Source organism: Choristoneura fumiferana, chromosome 12 (genome assembly GCF_025370935.1).
Source record: "Choristoneura fumiferana chromosome 12, NRCan_CFum_1, whole genome shotgun sequence".
Lineage (NCBI taxonomy): Eukaryota > Metazoa > Arthropoda > Insecta > Lepidoptera > Tortricidae > Choristoneura > Choristoneura fumiferana.
In genome coordinates this window covers 20,164,658-20,185,419 of record NC_133483.1, presented here as the reverse complement: position 1 = coordinate 20,185,419, position 20,762 = coordinate 20,164,658, and the positions used below count along the sequence as shown (strand labels likewise).

Below are 20,762 nucleotides of genomic sequence, written 5' to 3'. Positions count from 1 at the left end.
CGATATGTCAAGAAATTAATATCCCTAATCGAAACCAATCCAACCCGAAACACAAGGCTATATAGCCATTATGACTAGTGAATAAGATTCAAAATACAATGAATTCTCAGCTCCTTGTGTTTAATAATGTATCCCCACCTGGAGCTTCAATACGCACGTTAATAATTGATTTGATATTGCCGTTGTGGTATGATCAATAGCTTGGAAATAATTAAAGTGTAGCCTCCTTAGGAGAATGGTTGGGGAATTCAGTGCTGGACTTAGAACGCTACTTGAGAACAAAACCGTCACTAAACGAAATATATCAGTTCGCAAAATTAAAGTATGCGTTAAAATCCGCCGCATCTATGCAAAATGGTCATAGAAAATTTTGACAAAAGAGTGCGTATGTGCCAGCAAAGCCTAGGAGGACATTGGCCTGACGTATTATTCCACAAATAACCCTATTTTGTGATATTCAAGATTTGATATACAAATATATAATAACGAAAAAAAAATGTGTTTTTCATCAATTTCAAATCTTGCGTCCTTTTCGGGACAGCCTTTACATACGGTCGAAAAACATAACCCTTCTAGCAGTCAGAAAAAAATCGTACTTATCACTGATATTTTTTAACAATAATGTTTCTTTACGGCAGCGATCCTAACTACAGCAAACAATTTTAATTACAACCTTGAAATCGATAAAATTCAAACGACTTTACGATCAAAATCACAATGATACACGGCGTGCTGTGCTTGTTCTTTGCGGAATTTATTTTTGCTGACCAAGATATTGTTATAAAAGTGTCTCCAACGACGATAATCGATACGTTTAAGTCGATGATGAGGTCGAAGTACCTCAGAGAATTGACTGAAGACTTTGCAACGAAAGCCGCTGAACATTTGTTAGAACAGATTAAGAAAAATAATAACGGGTAAATTTCGTGAGAATTTGTATCTTTTCAGTTTTTTTCTTTTAAAAAACCTTCATGTCAGGAATAAATGTTTTTTTTCTTTATTTCTTCTGTTCTTACTTTATTTTAGTTTTTTCTTTTTTTTCTTTCTGTTCTATCATTTTTTTATGAAACGAGGGTCGCTCATTGCATAGTTATCCACAAACACCTATAGTCCTATTTTCATTATAGTTCTATTTTAGGTGAAGGTGAATTTCCTTTCGAGAGTTCTTAGCTATTGAAAATAATTGTGCGATCATTGCAGCTTATAATTGAAAGCTAGTTTAATTGAGATTATTCTTAGCTTTCATTAAAATCAATTCAGCTATTTTTGAGATATCGAACTTTAAAATAATAATATCTAGGTTTCTCATCTTTTCTAATTTGGTTAAATTATACACTGACACTTATGGCAACCCAAAGAATTAATCACTTCAACATAACCCCATTTCTAAGTTGAACTCAACCGTTGCTCCCACAAAGTTCTACGATCATTTACTATTCCACATCGAACTCTATATCAACATCCAAACGGTTCCATTTTAATCTTCTTACCACCAGTAAACTCCCTCCGCTATAACTTACTGCTATAAAAGATGTAGCACTTAATCTGAGTTAAGGCAGCCACGTGTTAGCTGCACTGTTTCTTGTGTGCAGTTAAGTAATTAGACTTTCGTCTTGGTCAGGATGTTTAACACGCTCTGGTGAGAAGTGAACTAGCTTTATAAATGTAAGCTCGTGCGGTCTTCACTTAAAATGTAATTGGGATGGACTATATCCCTAAAAAAACATGCTTTTAATTAATTTATTTTTTTGTTTAGAAAAGTCAAACCAACACCATCAAATGGCATACCATTTAGAAACCAATTTCGATACCTTTACAAGCTTTTATTTAGTTTCACCTGTCCCGTTGTCTGTCTGTCTGTCTGTAATCAAATCTTACAAGTTAAATTCGACCAGCTTCCAGTAGTTTGATTGACTTGAAATTTGGTATAGGTACTTATGTAAATTGCGTGACAATACAATAATCTGGTAGTGACATCCTGGTAGTCCAGCCACGATCGTCTCCACAGGTTGGAACTCTTGGTATGCAAATGTAGTTTGGGTGACAATACAAATACAGTCAACAAAAAGTACAGTCAGCAAAAAAAAGCTTGTATTAAAAATGTAATTTTTACCAAAAACTTATTCATATAAAGCACTACTATTAAATTATTTATTGAAACTACGAGTATTTCGGTTGATGACATCATAGTTTAATAGCAATGGTCTAGTTCTGCCACAGCAATGCTTATTTTATAATACCACGACCAGATGGCCTAGTGGTTAGAGAACCTGACTACGAAGCTTGAGGTCCCGGGTTCGATTCCCGTGTCGGGGCAGATATTTGTGTGAATAACACGTATGTTTGTTCTCGGGCCTTGGATGTTTAATATGTATTTAAGTATGTATTTATCTATATAAGTATGTTTATCCGTTGCCTAGTATCCATAGTACAAGCTTTGCTTAGTTTGGGACTAGGTCAATTGGTGTCAAGTGTCCCATGATATTTTTTTTATTTTTTTTTAGTTTAATAGCAATGGTCTAGTTCTGCCACAGCAATGCTTATTTTATAATACCACGACCAGATGGCCTAGTGGTTAGAGAACCTGACTACGAAGCTTGAGGTCCCGGGTTCGATTCCCGTGTCGGGGCAGATATTTTGTGTGAATAACACGTATGTTTGTTCTCGGCCTTGGATGTTTAATATGTATTTAAGTATGTATTTATCTATATAAGTATGTTTATCCGTTGCCTAGTATCCATAGTACAAGCTTTGCTTAGTTTGGGACTAGGTCAATTGGTGTCAAGTGTCCCATGATATTTTTTTTTATTTTTTTTTAGTTTAATAGCAATGGTCTAGTTCTGCCACAGCAATGCTTATTTTATAATACCACGACCAGATGGCCTAGTGGTTAGAGAACCTGACTATGAAGCTTGAGGTCCTGGGTTCGAATCCCGGCTGGGGCAGATATTTGTATGAAAAATACGAATGTTTGTTCTCGGGTCTTGGGTGTTTAATATGTATTTAAGTATGTATCTATCTATATAATTATATGTATCCGTTGCTTAGTACCCATAACACAAGCTTTGCTAAGCTTACTTTGGGACTAGGTCAATTGGTGTGAATTGCCCCGTGATATTTATTTATTATTATTATTATAATAGTCTCAATACGTATGTTGAGCACCAGCATTATTTTATTTACTATCAGTGGTGAAGTGGTAAGCTCTCAAGAATGACACTAAAGGGTGACACTTACTGACACTGTCGAAGTGTCATATGTCAGATTGCGGGTCCAAATCTAATTTCGTAGTATAAGGTATAACCACGCCTAAATTGTGAAGAAGTCCAATCTTCATAGAATAAAGTAGATACCACAACTTACACCATCTATGTCATGGTTTTCAAAGTCAAATGAAGGTCATTGCTTATTTATATGAAAATATATTCATTACTTAGATTATTTAAGATTAAATAAGCAACGAACAATACGAGTTTACAAGTATTTATCACGAAATAGTTTTCGATTTACTATATATACATTGCAAAAAATAGACAACCCCTTAACTTTTTCATCATCATCATCATCTGCCTACAGCAGTCCACTGCTGGACATAGGCCTCTTCCATGGCGCGCCACAACACTCTTTCTTCAGCCCCTCGCATCCATCCGCCGCCAGCGACCCTCTTAAGGTCGTCCGTCCGTGCCACAGGACGCCCTACACTACGTTTTCTCGTCCGTAGTCTCCATTCAAGGACTCGTCTACTCCACCGTTCATCGGTCCTGCGACAGACGTGGCCAGCCCAACGCCACTTCAGCGAACTAATTCATTGAGCAACGTCGGTGACTTTTGTTCTTTGTCGAATAATGTGATTTCGGATTTTATCCTTCATACTTTTTCCTCCACAGGATATCTACCCCCAACACATCTAGTCTTGAAGATACAAATCAAGGTCCTACCAACCCGACACTTGAGCCCGAAGACCCATGGCCTTTAGATTCCAGGGTAAACCTGTCTAAGGTAACCACGCCTATTACTAATCTAAGATCCTGTATTAGAAACAACAACCCACATCTGCTATTTGATAATGACAAAACCTAACCCAACCAACAAAAAATTGGAAAACCCCCGACATTGTCACTTCAAAATTAAATGCCTCAAAAACGGCTGGACCGATTTTGATAAAAAATGTCTAAGAACTATCGATTGAAAACCGCTTTCAAATAAATTCACCCGTTTAAGAGCTACGGTGCCACAGACAGACACATAGCGGTCAAACTTATAACACCCCTCTTTTTGCGTCGGAGGTTAAAAATTTAAACGACAGATAATATATTTATTTTTAAATTGCAAATGGGTTGCCTGGCAAAGTCTGATCCTTTTAGATATTAAATCTAAACTCTAACATCTTGACAACCGTGGTTGTGACATACTTTTGACAAGGCAACTTTAATTTTTGGACAAAGAATAAAATAACCTTTCGTTTAAAAACATATAGCATATAGATAGCTTATTTTTTAGTGATAGTTACCAATCGCTAACTATATAAATCAAGCAGAGGGTCGTGGGTTCAAACCCCGGCTCGCACCTCTGAGTTTTTCGAAATTCATGTGCGGAATTACATTTGAAATTTAGCACGAGCTTTGCGGTGAAGGAAAACATCGTGAGGAACCTGCACAAACCTGCGAAGCAATTCAATGGTGCGTGTGAAGTTCCCAATCCGCACTGGGCCTGCGTGGGAACTACGGCCCAAGCCCTCTTGTTCTGAGAGGAGGCCTGTGCCCAGCAGTGGGACGTATATAGGCTGGGATGAACTATATAAATAATAATATAATAACCGATGATATGAACACATATATCTGCCTCGGTAATAGGATGTATGTATGGTTATCTATTACCGACCCATTCATTGTTTACTTGGGGCGGTGATAGGCTCTGAAAGAAGTGAGATTGGCCGGTTTTTTTAAGGTCGCTGATCGAGCTCCATCCGAGGTTCCAAAACCAGCTCAGAAATCCACATACGATTGGAACCAGCCGAGTCCCCAAGTCTTGGCGCTGCTGCAGGAACCATCTTCCGATGGAGACAACCTGGACAAAGCGGTGGACCTATCAGAAGATGAGGATGCCGAAAAGGAGCCTGTTATCAAGAGTGTGCATAGAATTAACGGGAAATATTTTAGAAACCGGAAATATCATTTATTTACTTTAATATAACTCCTAATTCTGTCTATCTTTATATTGTCCCTAATTGATCCCTAAGTGAGTGCTCAAAGGCTGACTAGCAGAGATCCGCCTTTGTACTCTGTACTTTTCTGTTTGCAACCTATCTGTATTTTGTATTTGCAGGTGGTAGGACCTTGTGCAAGGTCCGCCCGGATTGCTACCACCATCTTGCTCGCTAATCCTGCCGTGAAGCAGCAGTGCTTGCACTGTTGTGTTTCGGCGTGGAGAGTAAGACAGCCGGTGAAATTACTGGCACTTGAGGTATCCCATCTTAGGCCTCTAGGTTGGCAACGCATCTGCAATACCCCTGGTGTTGCAGATGTTTATGGGCGGTTGTGATCTCTTACCATCAGGAGACCCACTTGCTCGTTTGCCATCCAGTCGAATAAAAATAAAAAATAAAAATAAAAAAAATCTGTATTTCCTTTTTGCACAATAAAGAGTTTTACTACCACTACATATACTTGGTGTGGATAGGTATTTAAATAAATGTAAACAAAACAACATCAACTGGTTGCTTAAATATTGCAATTCCGCCATTAAACTGTCTAAACATTTACATTTCTTAATTGAATTACACTAGTCTAATTTGTACGAGTATCACAATAATAGATAAGTAAAATGTATTAAAATCATGAATGTACCAAATCTGGCAGCTGAAATTTGTTTCATCATCCCAGCCTATATACGTCCCACTGCTGGGCACAGGCCTCCTCTCAGAACAAGAGGGCTTGGGCCATAGTTCCCACGCGGGCCCAGTGCGGATTGGGAACTTCGCACGCACCATTGAATCGCTTCGCAGGTTTGTGCAGGTTTCCTCACGATGTTTTCCTTCACCGCAAAGCTCGTGGTAAATTTCAAATGAATTTCGAAAAAACTCAGAGGTGCGAGCCGGGGTTCGAACCCACGACACTCTGCTTGAGAGGCGATAGGTCGAACCACTAGGCCACCACGGCTTCAAGAAGTTTGAAGTTTGTTTACATTTAGTTAAATATCTATCCAAACCAAGTGTATGGCTTATGAGCGTTTTGCCCCCGTTCCAGTGTGTTATGAATATTGATGCATACAAACGATGGCCCGTTTCTACTAATAGAAGGATGAATACTTCACTTAAAAGAGAAAGTACTTGTATCAGAAGTTGACGCAAATAGTTATCATATGCATCAATATTCATAACACACTGGAACGGCTAACACACTATGCAGTAAGACACTATGCAGTGTTAATGTATAGCGAAAACAATTGGCGATCGGCGAGCGATTCTTATTAATGTCATACACATAAAGGAACAACAATGACTTCGGCATTTGATTCGCCCACGAACACTCATAAAACGTTACGAATCGACGTTAGTGGATACAGTGTGTGCTAATGTAACGTTAGCGGCGGTGGACGACGCGGGAAGCCGTTTCTGGTGTTAGAACGTTTTTGTTGTCGCCAGATTGTTTCCATTGTCACCTTACCGTATTTATCACAAATAATGGTCTAGTAGCGAAGTAGCTTGTTGAAGTGACAATGGGCAGGCTCAATGTTATTTTTATTTTTTTCCATCTAATGTATTTTTATGTGTATCGAATGTGTAAATAAATGTCTCTCTCTCTCTCTCTCTCTCTCTCTCTCTCTCTCTCTCTCTCTCCCTCTCTCAGTGGACGTCCTACAGCTGAGATGATGATGATGATGAATGGTCAATTGATTTGGTAACCTGCCTACAACGTGAGGGTTCGATCATCGATCTGGGCAAAATCATGCTTATTCAATGCTTCCAACCTTACTAAGTTTGTTTCTTTGTTTGTTTATACTCTTTATTGTACAAAAAGGAAATAACTGATGCATGCCATTTTATTATTGTTATTACAAGCTTTTATTTAGTTTCACCTGTCCCGTTGTCTGTCTGTCTGTCTGTAATCAAATCTTGCAAGTTAAATTCGACCAACTTCCAGTAATCGGATTGACTTGAAATCTGGCATACTTACGAGTATGTACATTGCGTGACTATACAATAATCTGGTAGTGACATCCTGGTACTCCGGCCAGGATCGTCTCCGCAGGGCGGAACTCTTCAACGGTTAATGGCATCGACTTGTGGTATTCAAATGTAGTTTGAGTGACAATGCAAGAGTTGACAAAGAGTACAGTCAGCAAAAAAAAGCTTGTATCAAAAATGAAATTTTACCAAAAACTTATTTATACTTGTGTGAAGTGTATTCAAATAGGTAACACACAGATACTTTCGTTCACTCATTCAATCCATTCGTGCCAGCTCTTGTGAACCGACCTGTACATTACATCTGAATCCTACTAATTTTATAATGCGAAACTTTGTGTGTTTATTACAGTCTTTCACACAAGAACTGTTCGACAGATTTGGGCATAATATATTGATATTATGTAATTGGGTATAATATAAATTATAATATATTGAGTATAATACATTGCGAGACCGTAAAGCTACGGAGTATGAAGTAGTCAATCGAGCGCCGCAATGTAATACAAATTGCACGATTTTTCTTGCACATCTAATGGACTTAATGGTTTACGCGAGCGAAGCCGGAGGTAAAGTCTAGCGTAATAATAAAATAAAGATGTTCCTCGGTCGTTACTCCCGAGACGTTTTCTAAAACACGTCCGAGCTCCCCCGCGCGGCATGCTCAATGAATGCGTTATAAAATTAAATTTGGAATTTAATTTTGTCATTCGAACGTTAAGAGGTGTTTTAATATAAGAGTCTCGTAAAAATGTTCCGTGTTAAATTTTAAGGGCAACTTGATGTCGTCGTTTGGTTGGCATTCCTGTGTGCGTATAAAACGTATTTTAGATATAACGCTCGTTTAGCTCCGATGTATTCTACGTATTTTGTGTGGAACCATATTGCCGCGAATTCGCCGAATAAATGAAGAATTCACTGGTGGCTGTAGCTGCCTTCACGGCTCATGTACAAGATACAAAAGTGATTGCTACATTAACTTTTGTGTTATCAATTGTGTTACTGTCATAAAAAAACTTTTTTGATTCTTTTTTCAGGAGGAAGATGCATGTCGTTTACCCTTGTAACCCCTTATTTAGATCATTAAAGGTCTGTTTCACCACCCATTGATTAGTGTTAACTGGGCCAGTCAACTTTTTTACCGACACTAATCTGTCCGCGACATTTTTCAAGCAATTGCAGATTTTTGTAAGTAAACATGTTTTTTCTGTAATTTAATACATGGTGTACATGAATACATGCCATCCAACGTAAGTTTAAGCTATTAAAACGTGAAATATCTTGTTGGAAGTACGATTTTTTTGTAACGCCAGAGACAAATTTGGTAACGCAGGAGACGCCCAAATTGTCGGTAAAATAGTTGATTGGCCCAACTGACGGTTAAATGTGATGCCGTCTCTATTTGTTTTGTTCGAATAGACGGAGACGGCCTCACATTTTAGCGTCAGTTAACACTAATCAATGGATGGTGAAACAGCCCCTAAAACTACTAAGTATTGTTAATCTATTTCTGTTGGTTTCCCAAATAAGACAATATTAATGACAACATTAATTGAGTGCCCAACTATCTATAACTTTTGATCATGTTAGAGACCGTTCACATTAACTCTCGTGGCTTCTAACCTGACCCTTACATTGTAACTGCAAAATATCTTTTACTTTCAATAACAATTTTCAAATTTATTCACACTCTCAAACCAGATTTTTTTAACCCACTGTCAAAGCCGTAGTGTTACCAGTTGCCACGTTACAGTTAAAACCTTGGCGTAGGCGAATTTTACGCAAAAATCACTGGCACACGTCGCTTAGTGGTTGAAAAAATGAAAAACAATTCCAATTTAGATTGTCAACCGTCGAACCACAAATTAAAGAAGACAGAAAGTTGGTTTGTCGAGGTTTATTTTGTTATAATCAAAAGGTCAAACGAGACGAATGCAAGATTGTATTAATTCTTATGAGTAAGGTGACTTTGCTTTCTGACCAATTTTAAGTGTAAGTTATTAAGCATTTTTCTAATTTATTGAATCAGGCGTTACTTTGCGGAGATCCATAACAATGAACTAAAACATCTACTTTGCACACCCGAAACAGCAGCAGTTTTCTTTCCAGAAATCACATGTCTATTAATAGATATGTACCATTACAGTCATTTTCAATCGAACTAATTTGCCAATCTTGCAAGAACGTGTATTAACGTTGCCATCGACTTTGGCTAACTATTGATTGATGGTTGGTGAACTTTTTGTAAGCCTGCTTAATTTTTTTTATCTATTCCATAAATACAGGAGCTTACATAATTTGTTTCTAGATGATAAATGTAACTATTTAAAAAGCCAAACTTCTTCTCAGGCTTTAGAAAACTGTACTAAAATATTTCGGCCTAAATTAACACTTTGTCGCATGATTACAACACAAAGAAACCCACGAAAACAAAAACAAAATAAAAGAAATAAGAAGATTTTTTCTAATGCCTTCTTTAACTTCTTCTTGTACTTGGGGTTACCAGATTTTTTATTCTTCTATAGTGAAGCGAACTTTCTGTAGTCAAGTTTTCTGTGTTTTCACGGTTTGAATTTGGAAGCGTGCGCGTCGAGGCGTCCGCGTGGCGATGGCATCCGAGGGGACGCGCTGTAGGAATTCTGAAAATCGAATTTTAAACTTAGGACGCCATGTTTAATATTTTTGAGTTGCCAGCATTCTTTTTTTTTGGGTGCATTCGTGCATGAAAAATTATATTATTGTATTGCTATTTATGAGATTTAATTTCGTTAGGTACTGAGACTCTGAGACCTTTATTTTCTTTATACCGTTTTATTCGAATTCGAAATTCCCCAGTCCTTACCTATAGTCCCAAACTAAGCAAAGCTTGTACTATGAATCTAGGCAACGGATAAACATACTTATATAGATAAATACATACTTAAATACATATTAAACATCCAAGACCCGAGAACAAACATTCGTATATTCATACAAATATCTGCCCCGGCCGGGAATCGAACCCGGGACCTCAAGCTTCGTAGTAAGGGTTCTCTAACCACTTGGCCATCCGGTCGTCTAAATATGGAACTTTATTATTTAGCGTCAAATGTCAAATCACGAGTTTGAAGTTTAGGCCGCTGAATTGTATGAATTGTATCCACCGATTGCCCACAACTCTCGTGATGTCACATCAGTCCACTATATTTCTTTTTTTAGCATTAGAAAAAGGGTAAAAAAAAACAGTAACTATTATATTCAACATACCATCTAATAAATATCTCGTAATACCAATGTAGATATACTAACATAGTTCTTAAGTTTCTGTTGTTACTAACATGCTATGGACCAAATTAGTTGTCTGATAATAAAAACATATTTTTATTAGGCACTTATGATACCAAAAGCATGTAAATGATCATAAAGACCTTGCTAATTGTTACGTATTTGCTTGTGACTTATTTTTCAAAAGTGTTTTTCAATAAAAAGACACGTCAAGATCGCTTAAATTCTTTCTAATGCTAAAAAAAACGAAGTAAAAGTGTGAGGCCTGCCAACGCTTCGTTCGGCTCTCGTCGTCTTCTGTTTCTTAGTCCCCGCTCGAGGACTGTCTCCCTACGGTTACCCGTTCTTCGAGCGATGTGGCTCGTGGTTGAAATGTATCCGGACCCACGATTCTCTTTGAGAGACTATAGGTCGAACCAGTAAACTAGTAAAATATAATAACAAAGTTGAACTTCCTACACAATGTATCCTTCTGAAGCAAACGGGACAAATATGTGTGCACAGCATACAAAGTAACTGACAATATTTTATTTGTTCAAACTCTTAAACAAATCTTTGTAACGATCTTTGGCGGGAATTCAATATGCCACCTGAATGGCACTTTACAAGTGCACAGTAAATGTATTGAAAACAGTAAGAGAGGTAATAAGTTGTTTGAAATTGTAAAGAGACGAAGAAAGAAGATTATTTCAAAGTTTAAATAAGTATGAACTACTTATGGCCTCTCAAGCAGAGGACTGTGGGTTCAAACCCGGGCTCGCATCTCTGAGTTTTCGAAATTCATGCCACATTTACCATGAGCTTTACGGTGAACGAAACACCGCGAGGAAACCTGCACGCACTCACAAAACAATTCAATCACACTGGGTCCGCGTGGGAACAACGGCTCAAGCCCTCTCATTCTGTCAAGCCTGTAGGATCAATTCCAGGGCCGCAACTGCACGCCGCCAGCTCAAGGCGCTCGCAATGCACGCCTATGGCAGTAAGACTGGAGTAGGCTGGGATGATGGTGACGAGGTTTAAGCAAGCTAAAAACTAGGAAAATGAGCACATATAGTATAAATAAATAAATAAATCACTTGATATAGAAACGACAGCGAAAAACTACTGTTTCTTTTTGATTTTTGTTATTTTTTTAAGGCAGTCGGGTTTTTGTTACTGGCAGTAATGTAACAATCAACTTTTTTTTTTCTAGCAAAACCTTATTCATACTGTTTTTAGTGTGGAGCATGCGGCGGCGACGTATTACAGCGCCCGCTCGAGCGTCAAATTGCTCCCTCGTTGTTTGTAATAAACTCGATATTTGCCTCCAAGTCATGGTGAGATTAAGCTCTCAGCCAAAATACCTACATATTTATGAGCACTAGCATCCATGCTGATACTTTAATGGTGTCATCACGCTATTTTTTGATGAAAATTTCGTATGAAAAATGTATTGTAACAATGTAGGTAACAATATATGTATCAAATGAAAGTGAATATGTATAACAACTTTATAAAAAGATTATAATAGATTATTAATTAGAAACAGATGTACAAATCCGAATTTATTCTTTGAAGGGATCGTCCAGTTAACCTTATAATAGCCCGTACTAAATATATATTTGCTGTAATACTTTTTAGCTACTATTTACACAGAAACACCAAAAAAAAATTAAATAAAATTAAAAAATCAAAAACCCAACTGACTTAAAAACAATTCAAATGAAAGAGGATACCAAGAGTAGTAGTCTAAAACTCGTTTTAAGTCACGTGAAGTTCAACAGTCGAGACCCATTAGGTACTGAGATTTTTTGATCCAGCCACGATTCTGAATGGGTTCTGACTGTTATGAATGAAATTAAATTAAATTTAAAAGTTTATTCGGGACGAGACAAAGTCGTGTAGGTAAAAAAAAACTGTTGAACTTTGAGTTACTTGATAGAGTTTCAGACCATTGTCTTGTTTATTTAACTTTTTAGTTTTTTTTTAAACCAGTCAGTTTTTTTTATTATAAGAGTCGAAACGCGAGTAAGGTCTTTAGCGTTTATTGGCCTTTTGCGTTTTTGGTCGTATGCGTCGGAAGGGTGTGGCTTTCAAAGTCTGTTATTACGGGCGTGAAAACAAAGTTTAGATTAAAATCATATTGAATAACCTTAAAACCGTACCATAAAATATCGAGCAACCACGTACACGTGCGTAGTCCCGTTTTATTCGGAAAAAAGGGAGGACAAAAGTTTCCGAAAGACAAAACTGTCTCAAAACACAGACATTCATTGCCCCGTACCGAATAATTGCCATAATTAACTTCAGGTAATGCAAAATATTCTAATTATAAATAAACCCGCGTAGCTCACCCAAAAACTATGAGATTTGACCTTTCGGAGACCTCACGCTACACTAGCGCCTCTAGCGGCGAATTCATACGCGATAGCCCTCATTAGCTTTAGTATCCGTCATACAACCGTTTTGACATTTGACACTAAATTATAAAGTTCCATACTTATTAATGGATATGCATTTGAAAGTGGCACTCATTTAAACAATAATTGATTGACGCATCGGGTTCCGTCGTATTCCGGTTAAGATCCGACTTTTGCCGATGATAGATTATTCACTATTAACTATCTTTCTATCCCAGCCTATATACGTCCCATTGCTGGGCACAGGCCTCCTCTCAGAACAAGAGGGCTTGGGCCATAGTTCCCACGCGGGCCCAGTGCGGATTGGGAACTTCGCACGCACCATTGAAGCCGTGGTGGCCTAGTGGTTTGACCTATCACCTCTCAAGCAGAGGGTCGTGGGTTCAAACCCCGGCCCGCACCTCTGAGTTTTTCGAAATTCATGTGCGGAATTACATTTGAACTTTACCACGAGCTTTGCGGTGAAGGAAAACATCGTGAGGAAACCTGCACAAACCTGCGAAGCATTAACTATACCGGCACAAAATTTGGCCCAGTCTACACACAAAATTACCTATTACCCTATTATTGCATACATTTGAGGGCCAGATTTTTTGCCGCTCAGTATATTATCGTAGTTTCGATTCCCAACCACAGCTATTGTTTTCTGGTTTTTACAACGTGCTCTAGTTTCGTTATAATTTCGAAATAAGACCACAAATTAATGCTGTAAGTACCTACTCGTATTTTGTTCATCAGGGGAACTTCTATGCCTTCCACATGACTGCAACATTAAATTCAAATACCTACAGCCGAAGATACTGAATCGCTAATCAGGTTGGAACCACTTCGCTGTAAATACCCTGTTGACATTCCATTCGTCTGCCATAGAAGTCATCGTAAAATTTATTACGAGAAGGTTCTACTCCAGTTTGTGATTCAGTTCCCTCGACTTTACCTACGCGGTAAGCAGCTTTTTCTTTAAACCGATTAGCATTATAATGGGGGGGGGGGGGCATTTGTGTACTTTACAAAGTGCACTTCCCAACTGGTTAAGTATTGCGTAATCTATAAGAGTCGCTCCCAGCTTTGCTCTTTCCAAGTTACGGGTATTCCGGTTCGATTCCGTCTTTAAGCTTCTTAACGATTTTATTACTGTCTAGCCAAAACAAGGTTTTTGTATTATTAAGTGGTTTATGCAGGTGGTAGGACCTTGTGCAAGGTCCGCCCGGATTGCTACCACCATCTTGCTCGCTAATCCTGCCGTGAAGCAGCAGTGCTTGCACTGTTGTGTTTCGGCGTGGAGAGTAAGACAGCCGGTGAAATTACTGGCACGTGAGGTATCCCATCTTAGGTTGGCAACGCGTCTGCAATACCCCTGGTGTTGCAGATGTTTATGGGCGGTGGTGATCTCTTACCATCAGGAGACCACTTGCTCGTTTGCCATCCAGTCGTATAAAAAAAAAGTGCAAGGCTTATAACTTCACCTCATAAGTCCTAACTTTTTTTAACAGATGTAGTACAGTCATTAGCACCACTATCTGTCACAACAGAGCGTGCATAAATATAACTTTTTAAACTTTCGTGATTTTTACTCATAGTCAAAATACCACAAATAGCACTTATCACGCTAAACACACGAGTAATATTCACCACGGCGTTTTGACCACATTACAGTGGCCGTGGTCACGAGTAGACTGAAGTGTAGAAAATGTGTGTTATAGATATCTACAGATTTACAAAGAACCCTCGGTGAGCGAGTTCAATTAAATCTACCTTTAAACGAGCAATTTTTGTATATAATATATTATCTATATATGTGGGATCGTGCGAAGGAAACAACTTTTCAAAATTAAATAAGAAAAAGTTTATTAAAAATTGAAACTAGTGAATACGAAAAAGAAACAATGAAAACAGAAAAGACAACTAGCACGTAGGCTCACCCGATCAAAACTCACACTCTTTTACTCATTCGCTCGTCTCATTCACTCCACATTAGTCTTCAGTCATTCGGTCGCTCGTTTACATCAAATCATTCTAACAGTAATCCACCCTCATTCCCACATTCGGCCATCCTACACACATGACTGTCCCCAGGCATCCTCTAAACAAAACATCTTACACATCTAAACATCTTAACCTAGGTACACCTTAATCCTAGAACATGTGTGCTATAAGCCATCATTACAATAACACATCTTATGCTATAAAAATAGTTTACCAATCTTAGTAAGTAGGTACAACTAAACATCTTTAAGGAAAAAAACAGTTTTAAATTTTACACCATACCAGTAACATAGGTGCAAAGAAAACCATAACAAGGGTGTGTAACCATCCTAAACTTTACACCATACCAGTAGGTATAAACTTTTATAATACACACTCTGATAGTCATTAACTTTAAATAATCATGAAGCCAGCTTTCCTCTCGTTTGAACAGTTCCGGTTCTTGCCTTAGAACCACGTTAAAACACTCGTTGGTGATTGCAATGTTCGTCGTTTTCTCGTATCCCGGTGATACAACTCGTGATGCACTAAGTTCTGTCACTACCCGTTCGCACTTTGTGTAGTACTTATAACAGTTCTCCGACACGAGATTAAAGTTACTACCGGAGTCCGACGAGACGTTAAAACATCGATTAAACGATAAAATCTTCTTTGTCGGCTTTCTTCGATCAATGTTTTGATTTACCGTTCGATCACAGCTGTTTGCGCTGCTGTCACAACTGTCAATGTCAGTCCTGTCATGTGACGTTTGACAACCGTCGCCGCCATCTTTGCCGCCATGTTCATGTCGTTCTCGGTCACTTCGTTCGTTCTGAAAACATTCTTCGTTCCGTTCATTCGTTTGAGCGTGACCGAGAGTTTGCACGAACAAGCTCGTCGTTCTTCCGTCCGCGCCGCCATTATGCACCTCGTCAGCTGATTCGTTCGATGTTAACGAATACGTACAATGCGCCGATATGTGACCGAATCGGGTACATTGGTAACACTTCACATCATTTTCTTCGTTCGGGCACACACTGGACACATGATTTTCTCCTTCTTCACAGCTGCAGCTCGAGTAAACTGGTTTGAGCCGGTCTTTCGTCATGTCATTGTGTTTTAAATGCGTAGGTAGCTGCTTACTCTTGATAAGTTCGTATATTCTCATCTTTGCTTTCAAGTCATCGTAGGTTGTCACGCCGTATAAAATCATCTTATTCGTCTCCACGTCTTCTATCCCGTCGACAATATATTGAATTGCCACATCGTCTGGCATTTTGCCTCGGTTGCCCAACTCGCGCATCGTGAAAAGGTAGTCGAGGCAACTTTCATCTACCTTCTTTTTACGCGCCGCCATTAGCTCGTGTATCGCCTTTATGTCGATCGTGTCAGGGAATTCTTCGCCTAGCACGTACTTTAACTCGTCCCACGACTTAAACGGTCGCTCCGCTTGAAGCCAAAGTGCTGCGGTACCGGTCATACTACGCCTAGCAACAATTAGCCGTTGCGATGGCGTCCACCCGAAAATCACAGCGTTTTCGTCGATCTCTTCAATAAATCTAGTCACGCTGAACGTCTCATCTTGCGCGCTAAATTTGTTTATTAGGTCGTCAATATACTGCAGGCTTTCACTAACGTCGCACGTCGTCATCGCGTCCGTTGCCCTTGCAGTCGTCGTCGTCGTCGTCGTTTGGAGCTTGAGTCTCGGTGCCTCATCCACACCTCCACTCGGAGCCTCGCTAGCTGCCTCGTCATACACCTTATCCGCTCGCATCTCGCTGATGTGCAGTTTCTTGCCGCTCAGAAGCCACCGTCTTACTTCAGAAGCCAGCAGAAACTCGTCGTCGCTGTTATTTCGGTCGCCCGTCGTAAATGGCAACCGTCGTAACAAAAAATGTAACCGCCTCGTTACACCACGTAGCACACCAGTCCGTCGTCGTATCCACGATTTAATTTTTTCTTCTGATCCCGGACGAGCCCCCAAAAATGTGGGATCGTGCGAAGGAAACAAACTTTTCAAAATTAAATAAGAAAAAGTTTATTAAAAATTGAAACTAGTGAATACGAAAAAGAAACAATGAAAACAGAAAAGACAACTTGCGCATAGGCTCACCCGATCGTAACTCACACTCTTTTACTCATTCGCTCGTCTCATTCACTCCACATTAGTCTTCAGTCATTCGGTCGCTTGTTTACATCAAATCATTCTAACATTAATCCACCCTCATTCCCACATATATTATATTTCGGTCATCTCGGAAACGGCTCCAACGATTTCGATGAAATTTGGTATGTAGGTGTTTTTGGGGAAGAAAAATCGATCTAGATTGGTCTTATCACTGGGAAAACGCTGGTTACCGAGTTTCAGCCCGAGCAAAGCTCGGTCGCCCAGCTACTAATTCATTGAATCAGGCGTTACGTTGCGGAGTTCCATTATCAATTAACAAAAACCTTATGATAGCTACGTTTATGCAAGAAATGTGTGTTCATGCAGTTCCTCCACCACACTATCACCACTACTACACTACACCGACACGTTTCGAACTCAACCTGAGCTCATCCTCAGAGAACACAACCGTTCACCATGCTACCAGATTAGACTCATAAACGTAGCTATCATAGGGCCGCGGGTGAGCAAAGTAATTATTTTAAAAAATAAAAAATAAAATAAAAATATTTATATTCAGGAACAAAAATTACACCAAAAACAGTAAACAGTATCCGTGCTGGTGCCTTTTTTTAAGTAAACATGTTACTTGTATTAAGAGAACACCGCTCTTTTACTAGGTATCATTACAGAGAGGAATCAATTTACTTAGGCATCATAAATTACCCAAACAACTTTAAAAGATTGTGTGTGTGTGTGTGTGTGTGTGTGTGTGTAATAAGTAATTCCGATGGCAACCTAGCAACCTAAATACATCCAACACCATCTTCCATCACCTAAACTTTGTCCGTTCACGAAACATCCACCTCCCAATTCATAAACGTTTATCAAACGCTATTAACAACCGCAGACTAATAGACAAAACTACAGTTAACCGTAATTAATTTAGTCTAACTTAGTCAATAATAGTTATCTCTGTTCTGTTCGCGACTCCGTTCGCGTAGAATTCATTTATCGCATTCCCGCGGGAACTATGCAATTATCCGGGATAAAAACTATTCGATGTCCTTCCTTGGAACTCAAACTATCTGTATACGGAATTTCATCTAAATCGGTCCAGCGGTTAAGCCGTGACGAGGTAACAAACAAACAAACAGGCTTATTAACATTCACGTTTATAACATTAGTAGGATTACGAAATAGCTTTTAGAATCTGCTGTACATGAGGAAAGATAACAAGCTTATAGTAGAAAATCCGTTTAAGGGGTATGCTCCTGGTTAGCTCATGAGCAATGTCCCGTTAGATGGCGCTGTTATCAATTTTTCCTTTTTTCAGGTTTTTTTTGTAAATTATGAAGAATTATTTCACCAAAAACTAATGGCTGGAGTATCTAAGCGTAACCGATTTTTTGAGCTAGTAGCTTCTCTGGTGAATGAAAAGTATTTTATATTAAAATAATTATGTTAATAAGTATATTGCAAGTGGGTGGGTGAAGCCGTGGTGACAGAGTGGTTTGACCTATGGCCTCTCAAGCAGAGGAGCGTGGGTTCAAACCCCGGCTCGGACCTCTGAGTTTTGCGAAATTCATGTGCGGAATTACATTTGAAATTTACCACGAGCTTTACGGTGAAGGAAAACATCGTGAGGAAACCTGTACAAACCTGCGAAGCAATTCAATGGTGTGTGTGAAGTTCCCAATCCGCATTGGGCCCGCGTGGGAACTACTGCCCAAGCCCTCTCATTCTGAGGGGAGGCCTGTGCCCTGCAGTGGGACGTATATAGGCTGGGATGATGATAGGGATGAAGTGGGTGGGTTGCCTGAAAAATTCCAGTCAGAAGTAAAAAAAAATGTATAATTCATAGTAGGTACCTCAAGAATTTCACGAATAAATTTTATTAGGTACAGTCAAGAAATTTAACTCATGGGCCAAATAAGTGGTCTATCAAGTTCCTATCAAATCATTTCAAGTTCCTGTTCGGTGAAGGTCGTTCTCAAACGGATCTTAGACTATTATTTACTTTTATAAATTTTGATGATTTTTAACATGTTGGAAATAATCTAAAAAATATATATAATGGTTGTTTAAAAATAAAGAACATTGGGTCAATAGCTAGTCCTATAAATTATTATCTGCTGCTGACATTACCTAGTATCATTATCAAAACTCAAGCATCAATGTTCAAGATAAACGATTAAGAAACTTAATTTAATCTTATTACAATAAAACTGCTAACTTAATGTGCAATTTAGATTTTTTTATTTCCCTCGGCCTTATTCTTTAAAAAGGCCTTCTTCTAATTGCTTCACCTATAAAATAAAAGAAGAAAGCATCTGCATTTAGGTTGGGTGCTCAATTCAAGCGGGTAACCATGAGCGATCTGGTCTCTGAAATTCCATGACAAAATATTTTAACCAAAGACGACATAAGACCGATGAGGATGTTTTACTAAGAGAAAAAAAAATACAAAACTTACGACACTTTATTTACTGCCCACCGTCGGTCTTATGTTGTCTTTGGTAACAGAAGTTACCAAAATCATTATTTAGACTTCACATCAACGCGTGTATGAATATTCATTTTCCGGGTAGAAACCCTCAGGTTCATTTCCACATTTTTTGTCCACATTTCCAACTCATTATAATTCCCAACTGTTTCTAGGTTCTGAACCACCCACCATCGCAAGCAATAAGTTCATACTCTCTAGTCTGTATAGAATGACGAATCGACTACACTTGTCTTAACAATCTTCCCTTTAAATCCACTTTCACATTTCCATATTATCCACATTCCCACATTGGCCTCTAGGTTGGCAACGCATTTGCAATACCCTGGTGTTGCAGTTGTCTATGGGCGATGGTGATCTCTTACCATCAGGAGACCCACTTGCTCGTTTGCCATCCAGTCGAATAAAAAAAAAATCCCAACTTGTCCATAATCTCAGATTATCCACAATAAACAAAATGTCCACCTCCATATGCCATTCATTTTCAGGTTGCCCGGTACCATTCGCTATCAGGTCTACATTCCCAAGTCGTCCAAATTCCCAGCTCATCAATAATTCCCAACCGTGCCCAGCTTCTCGACCCCACCGCCGCTCGCAGTGAGCCCACTCTCGGGCCTGTACGTAATGACGCCTCGACTACACTCGCCCTAACGATCTTTATTATTATTTGGGACGAGCCCTTTCCTTGTTTAATTAATAGAAACTCCTTTTTATTCTGCATTTAATTATTTATTTTATAACCCCTGGTTACTTAATGGCGTAACCAAACTTACCTAATGACTTTTGAATTTTAAATTGTTACAGTTTCAAGATTCGCACAAATGCGTTGACGCGGTTTTCTATTTCAGAATGACTAAATAAAAGATAATTATTTTTTTACCCTTTAAGGGTTGTTTTTATTATCAGTCTTTTTTAGTACCTATATACGTAGTATAGTATTTATTTATTTGCCAGAATTATGGTCCATGAAGATGTACAATATAGCATAAATAGTTATAGTGAATTAAATTTTATTAATGATTATTGTAAATTAATTATAATTTGAAATTAATATTTAATTATGATTAACTAACATAGTATTATAAGTCAACCTTGTTTGTTACTAACAAATTATGGATTTAATTGTCTGAATTTTTTTTTTATATAAATACAGAGCAGCACAATTCACCATTACATAGGCATTTTGTTCATGTCAGCTTTACACTTATATTTACTATGTCATAAATTCCTTAAACGCTCCAGTCCTACACAAGCGGTAATGCCGACACAAGCGTCGAATGCATCAAAGGCATTATAAGCATTTATTATAAGCATTTTCCTGAGTGAAAATTG

General features: G+C 38.5%; 1 protein-coding gene across 1 annotated transcript; it reads left to right on the top strand.

The window, feature by feature from the left end:
• The first annotated feature begins 654 nt into the window (after positions 1-654).
• Positions 655-5,207, top strand: LOC141433852 (uncharacterized). The gene is made up of 3 exons (XM_074095951.1): positions 655-917; positions 3,888-3,999; positions 4,948-5,207. Exons 1-3 carry the CDS (start codon positions 718-720, stop codon positions 5,191-5,193), a joined length of 558 nt encoding a protein of 185 aa, XP_073952052.1. The 5' UTR covers positions 655-717; the 3' UTR covers positions 5,194-5,207.
• Positions 5,208-20,762: the final 15,555 nt, after the last annotated feature.

Coding starts and splice junctions, on each gene's coding strand:
- LOC141433852 (XM_074095951.1), top strand. CDS start 718: ATGATACACGGCGTGCTGTGCTTGTTCTTTGCGGAATTTATTTTTGCT. Junction 918..3,887: donor ATTAAGAAAAATAATAACGG/GTAAATTTCGTG, acceptor TTTCCTCCACAG/GATATCTACCCCCAACACAT. Junction 4,000..4,947: donor CCAGGGTAAACCTGTCTAAG/GTAACCACGCCT, acceptor GGTTTTTTTAAG/GTCGCTGATCGAGCTCCATC.